We start from the raw sequence: 7,297 nt of genomic DNA, 5'->3' as shown, positions 1-7,297 counted from the left end.
GTAGGAGATGAATGATTCCAGTGAGAATGAACTCGAACAGATCTGTTTTGAAACGTTTCAAAGGAAATATTTCGCTTTTAGAAGAACATTCACTTCATGCTACAATTCAAGCACAGTTTTTCATGCAAGCCGAATGTTGTCTCTGTTTGCATGCAAGTTGTTTTCTTTTTTTTAAGCTTGTTCTTTGAAAATTAATTAACTCCGGGATATAAATCAATTTTGAGACTGTTCCAAGAAGCGTTTCTAATAATGTTTATGTTTATTTTTTTTATCTACACAAGTTATGTTTCTCTTTGTCTGTTATACCGAAATTTAAAAAAAAAACTAATTTTTGGATACGAAAACAGCTGTTCTCACTCGCTCCATGTGTCATCCAAGATGACGATATGACTATAAAAACAGAAAAAAATGTTTCAGTATTAAACATTTTTTCATAAATTGTCTCTTTATTGTTTATGAAAAAAGGTAACAGCTTTGCAAAAAAAGAGTCTTTTTTTATTTATAATCGACAAATTTGATGGCAAAAGGACACGATCCTTAACACGAAAAACTCGCCCGAGTTTACCTTATAATTCCGAATGTTACACCATTTATGATGTAACAATTTTGCACGTTTATAAACACTTAAATTTACATGCATTTTGATGTAAACCTAAATCTTATGTAAAATGTGATATTACGTCGTTTACGTCGAATTTCAACTATACATCAACAAAGTCTACATGTGATTCATCTTTTCCGTGTCGATTTGATTCACACTGTTTTCTTTGTCCTTTGTGCATGAATAGAAATTCCCTCGGTCCTAACCTGGTCACAGCACCTAAATGGACCTAATAAAAATAAGTTAAGGAAAAAAAATAAATAGAAATTATCGCGGCAAACACTAACTGTAAATTTTATTTGAACACATTGTCGATTTTGATAACACATCTGTGCAAATATTTAGTTTTTCTTTTTTAAAAGTTTAAACCCAGACCAGGAAAATTAATTCTCTACTGTGCTGGATGTACAAAAACATGATTCAAATAACTGAATCTTTTTGTTTATGATGAACTGGTTTCCAGTCTGTGGCTTAGGGCACTGACGAACCAGCTACGCCAGCGATGCATCAGCATTAGGCTCTGACGTGAATAACTATGGATTGATAATATATAATTTTCTAATTGGACTCTATCGTCGATATCCATAACCATCCTGTTAGTTTGTTTTTTTTTTTTATAATTGCAGCCCTGACAAGGAAAGTTAATTCGCTTTTGTTCCAGGACTTCCAAAAAACCCAATTTTAGTTTGACTGGTATATAATATATAATTATATGCAAAATGGTAAACTTTGGGGACAGGATTTCAGCATTTCCTTTTTACGAGACTCAGTTGTGACAGTGATGGAGGTCCTTGCAGGAAGAATCGTGTCAGGATTCTAAAAAAGAACGAGGGGTGTTTGAATTTATTTTGTTTTATTTTTTGCTTGGGACGCTGCTTAGGTTTTGTGTGTGATTTGATCAAAAACTCAACATATTGCGCTGAATCAGTCTGCAGGGCAGGACACTCTCGAGGGTAGTTTATAATGCGATTTAAGTTTATTCTTTTTTTTCCTCATTTTTACCCTTATCATATCGACCAGTGCACGAAAACTGGAAATGTCAACAGAAGTAGATATCGATCAAAATTACAACATGACATGAGAAAGATTTCGCTTGGTTTAGATTAGTTTAAAACCAAATGCGTTCCCCTCCTTCAAGTTTCAATTAACATCTGAACATCATTTTGATCATCTCTTTCTCACTCATTACATCCTTTTATTATGACATGTGACTTCTCTCCAACAAGATTACCTGATATAGAAGAGAGAGGTTAGATCGCAGATATCAAGCAGCCGAGCTCAGTGGTTGCTCTAGCGATGTAAATGCTCTGGGTTTTTTCGCTGCATTCCAATTGGAACCCGCTGGGAGATTAGGGAAAGTGAGAGAGGATGGAATTTTTTTTCCTGTTGGAGTCCTCGCTTTGTACTAAATCAAAAAAGCAATACAAATGTTTGGCAGATTCTAAATAGTCTAAGAACTAGGAAAAAGGAATCTTGTGATTTTTATCCTTACATGTATGTTTTTTCGTAATTCAAATCACAATTACAGTATGTTTTGTTCAATCTTGTAGAGCCCTCCATGGACTAAATCATCTAGCCAAGGATACCTGATAGACTGAAGTCCTACGGTCGTGTGATACACAAGGTTGCATCTTTTTAATAGATGGTCCATATCTCCTTTAGGAATACTTTTTTGTAAGCTCACTTTCGCAGAAGAGAATTTAATTTCCTTGCGGGGAGCATTTCCATACTTTTTTTTTCATAACATATTCTTATTAGGTTTATTAGGTACTGCGATCAGGTTGGGACCGAGGATCAAATTAAAATGTAATATATAATAATAACAAAAACAACTTCTTATACTCCGTACTTCGAGATCATGTAACTGACTAGTAGGGTGCCCAGAATATAAGACTTTTTTTTCAAAACCTCGCTCCACAAGCTGAATATTGTTCCTTGACTTATTTTCGGACTCAGGGTCAAATATGAGCAAAATCGGTCATCATTTACCCATTGATACTCGGAGGTGAAGTTTGTATGGGAAAAATCGAAAAAATGTATGGAAAACCTAAGATTCTTACGGTTTGGTCTGCACGGTGCGCTACTTCCATCCAAATATTCCCAAAAGTGAGATTTTTATTGAAAATTTAATGCTCTACAACTTTGTAGAACATCTCAAAACTGTGAAACTTGATCCAGAAAAGTTATTAGCGATTTTAAAAAGTCATTTTTGTATGAAAAACATTTTTTTCACCAACTTTAGGCTCGGGTATCAATGGGTTAATCTCATCCAATTTCGCTCAGAATTTACACAGATGCTTAAAATAACCCAAAAACAGTTTTCCGCTTGTGGAGCAGGGGGTAATTTTTTCTGGGCACCCTACTGACTAGGGTTACTTGGTCCAAGCGGGTCTTGCAGGTCTTGAACTTGCCGATGTTCTCGGAGAAGATGCCCCACAGCTCAGCCGAACTGTAGAGCACCTCCCCGGCTTCCTCCTTCGTGGCTCCACCGTCTCGTGAGCCACCTTGGGCGACTTTAAATTTCCTTGCGGGGAGCATTTCCATACTTGCTAGATTTTTTTCTGCAAGCAGCAAATTATTCTTACTGTTGTGCCAATCGCCAGGAAATTGAATTCTCTGCTGCGATTAGGGGCATACAAAAACTATTAGTTTAAAAAATAAAGATTGGTACCTCCGTACTTTAACATAATTCGTAGTTCCCATTTTTAGCAAAAAACCAAAACTGAAACATGGTCCTAATGTGATATTTTCCATTTTCCAATATTCAAGCAGGAAACTTTTCCAAGGAAAATTACATTTTCACTCGCACACCAATACACTGTAGGATCGACGCAGGATGCGATGCGCGATGGTACGGAAATTGACCAAAGCAGGCTACGTTATGACAAGATTTGCCAAGCTGTCTAGATTTTTCTCGACAACGTGAAACAAGTTCAGAAAATCTGAAAAAGCCAATTTGAAAAAACGGTTATCTTTTATATGAATTTAATGTTTACTTCTCTTGTTTTATATTTTTTTGTAATTTTATTTCTATGATATTTTGTATATAGAATAAGCTCGAATCATATTTGTTTTGCTTACAAGTTTCAGGTTTATTTATATTTTCCAGTAGCTTTTTCATTTAATTTTTTTCTACTTGGATTATATATTAGTCACAGCAAGGCCGTTGAAAATATTTTTCAAGGTTTATATCTTGATGTTTATGGTGAAATTTCAATACAGCTAGAAGTTTTTTTTTCAGTTTTTTCCCTCGATATTGAGTTTTTTTTGTGATAACTTAGGTTTGAAAAAACTGGACTGGTGTAAAGATAATTTTGAAACACTTTTTCATTCAATTTAACATTTATGGCTTGTATTTTTTTTTATTTGGGACAAATCATAATACAATTTAAAATAGAGGTTGCTAATTTTGATATATGGAATTTTTGAAATACCGATAATAATTATAAATAAAATGTGGATTTTGATCTGATGGTTCCAAATATTTTGAGGATTTCTTCATGGTTTACAGCAGAAGGCTTCTGATAAGATAATATCGCTACATTAGATTGTCCACATTTGAAATTCGCAAGTATCGAAATCAATAGGGTTCCTTCGATATTGTTGATTTTTTTGTTTCTTAAAATTTTACTTCTAACTTTTTGACATGATTGAATTTCTTTTAACCAGCTTGATCTTTTGTAACCAGAGAATCAAAACACAACACAGACTAAACTACCTATCTTATCAGTGTGACACCTGTCGTAGCGATAATGATTGTTTGCCATTAAACCAGTCGATACTGTTTCAATTCAGAGTTGACTGTTTACTGAAATGCTGAAAGCACGTATATTTTCTATGTTTGAAAATTAATCATCGTATCAAAACTCAAAAAAGTGTTGTAACTCTTTTGGGTAGGTAATTTTTACTAAATGGGATTACGGTGCATTAACTATTCGCTTCTTTTCTAGCACAATGGATCAACAAGTCAGGAAAAATAATTTGCTTATGTTTGCCATCGAAGACCAAGATCACACAGAAATAAACCGACTGTTAACCAACGGTGCTGATCCAAATTTTGTCGATGCCAACTGCACCAATGGACTGTGCACTCCATTGCACATAGCTGTGGCAGAATGTGATCCGAAATCAGTGGAAATTCTGCTCCGCTGGGGTGCCAAATTCGACACCAAACTCAGAAATCACAAGTCTCCTTGGGAGCTGGCTAAAAGTGACTTTCAAATCAGACCCATCTTTGAGGAGCACTTCCGATGCACTCCGAGACTTTCGGTAGCCAAGAATTCATCAAACCCTACAACTTCAAGTGAAGGTGAATACCACCGACGTCCGGGATCTGCGGGAATTTCTGGCCAGCTGTACGAGGCCCGTTTGATGGCGCTGGTTTATCTCCGGTTGGAACGCCTGGGATGCCAATTTTATCTTGGATCCAACGTGGACGGAATAGGAAACTTTGACGATCTGGTCGTGCGGTATCGCTGTGAAGGTGCAGATCGGGACACTTTGCTGTTTGTTCAGGCCAAACATCGTGAAGACCCTGACAAAAATAAAATCAAGTTTGCAGCTGTTGAGGATGTTATGTGTGAAAAGGGTGACTTTAGTGTGCATACAAATTTCAAGAACTATTTGATGATTCGTGAACAATTCGGTCGAGACAGATCCGGGGGATTCTTTGAAGGAAATTTCGAGGATTTAGATGTGGAGCTAGTTTTGTACACTTCAGCAAAGTACGAGTATACGTTGGTACGTAAAGTTAGCAACAGTGATTTGCTAAAGACAAATGACGAAGGTGGAATATTGCAAGTAGACGATGAAAGTGAAATTATAACAAATTTGTGTAAATCGGCCGATAAAAATATGGTTAAAAACATTCTTCAATCAGAAAAAAAACTCATTGGTTTTAATGGTATAAAATATCTTGCAAATGATTTTTTGAAAAAGTTTCGTATTTATTTTAATCAAGCAAAAGAGGATTCAGTACGGAGAATTGTTTTAAATGAATTCGACGACAGATTATATGCTTTAGAGTTTTTAGATGTTATACAAATGCACTGGATGCAAAGTGGAATAGTCAAATTTCTTACTGAAACCTGTAATCTTTTCCCAATTGTTAATATATGTTGTGTACGAAGTAATTCAAGTGGGCCTGTTTTTGCTGAAAATCAAATGGAAGTTGTAGAATATCTCCCTACAACAAGACTTAACATCAGGCTGCTATTTGAAATTGAAGACAAAAATCATAGAAAAATGCTAGAACTGCTGCATTTTGAAAAGGCTGATGCCAACTTCTTTGATGCAAACGCTACAAACGGAAACAGTACCCCACTGCACATGGCTGTGGCCATGAATGATCCGATATCGGTGCAAATTCTACTCAATGCTGGAGCCAAACTTATCGCCAGGAACAACAAAGGGGAAAGTGCTTGCGAGATGGCTTTACGACTAAAATATGCTGACGTTTTGAATGTAGTTCATAATTTTATTGTGACGAAATTAGGAATTAGGGTGTTAAATGTTGAATAAGTCCAATAAGCTTCTCACCATTTCGTTTTCAATAAACAAAACTGAAACTTTTTTATCGGCAGTTTTTTTTTCTATAGCCTTAATTTGGACGCAAATGAGGTTTGGATCTATCATGTAAACTACATTGGATAGATAATGTGGTCACCCTATCTCAAAATATTCGTACATTAGTTGGGATTGATTTACAGTCCAGACTAGATTATCCGAAGTCCTCGAAAAAACTTCAGATCTTATTCTGGGTCACTGAGTTCAAATCTGTTCTGAAAATTTCATTTAGTGATTATGAATTCCTAATAAAACTTTGTAAAGCACTTCATGGTTGCAAATTTGATTTTACATTAGAAGCTCAAAAAAATTTGACCAAAATTTCTGTTTTTCCCAAAAAAACAAATATTAAAAAAAAAACATAACTATGCGAAAAATGTTTGTCAATACTTTATTTTGGCTCAAAATTTATGGTTTTTTGTCCCCTAAAACAAATAAAAAAATTTAAAAAAAAGCTCAGGACTAGGGATTTTAGGATGCTGGACTTTTGTGAAAAAAAGTTTATCTCAAAATCAACCTTCCGATACCAAATCGATCAGAAAATTCTTTAAAAAGTTTTTCGATTTTCAAATATTTACGTACCAGTTTTGGACAGCTGCCAAAATTGTATGGAGACTTATATGGGTTAACCGCAACGAAATAAAAAAAAAGAATATTTCAATATTCAAATATATGTGTCCCGGAATGTGATTTTTGTATTTTTGGTGTGATGTCTCTAGCAAAGTTGTCCACAATGCAGATACTAATAGTGACACTGTGAAAATACTAATTTTTAAAATAACGTTTTTTTTTAAATAACGTTTTTGCACAATCAGTTAAATTATGAAAACTTGTTGTTGTTTGTTTATTTAAGGATCTATTAGACTATGACAAACAAACAAACTTGCATTTTTTTCGTGTTTGACAGTTTGCTAAATTCGCAAACTTTTTTGCGGCAAACAAAGCAAAATCTGTGAAGGCTCACGTTTCTGCAAACAAATGCTGGCAAACAAACAAGCTAACAAACTGCCAAACTGTCATATAGTGCGAGTTTGTTTGTTTACCATAGTCCAATATCTCCTTCAGGAAAAATCAAAGAGATACTACATAAAAATTTCAAAAATCATTTTCAACAGAAAAACTAACTTAATC

At 34.8% G+C, this 7,297-nt stretch overlaps 1 protein-coding gene across 1 annotated transcript; it reads left to right on the top strand.

Annotated features, from left to right (window-relative positions):
* Nucleotides 1-4,368: 4,368 nt before the first annotated feature.
* LOC6034516 lies at nt 4,369-6,174 on the top strand. Its single transcript, XM_038258095.1, has 2 exons — nt 4,369-4,494; nt 4,552-6,174. Exon 2 carries the CDS (start codon nt 4,556-4,558, stop codon nt 6,119-6,121), a length of 1,566 nt encoding a protein of 521 aa, XP_038114023.1. The 5' UTR covers nt 4,369-4,494; nt 4,552-4,555; the 3' UTR covers nt 6,122-6,174.
* The last annotated feature ends 1,123 nt before the right edge of the window (nt 6,175-7,297 follow it).

Source organism: Culex quinquefasciatus, chromosome 2, assembly GCF_015732765.1.
Source record: "Culex quinquefasciatus strain JHB chromosome 2, VPISU_Cqui_1.0_pri_paternal, whole genome shotgun sequence".
NCBI lineage: Eukaryota > Metazoa > Arthropoda > Insecta > Diptera > Culicidae > Culex > Culex quinquefasciatus.
Note: the sequence above shows the minus strand (reverse complement) of the source record. Positions and strands in the feature narration are given on the sequence as shown.

What these genes read in the sequence shown, in the direction of transcription:
- LOC6034516 (XM_038258095.1), top strand. Translation starts at nt 4,556, where the DNA reads ATGGATCAACAAGTCAGGAAAAATAATTTGCTTATGTTTGCCATCGAA.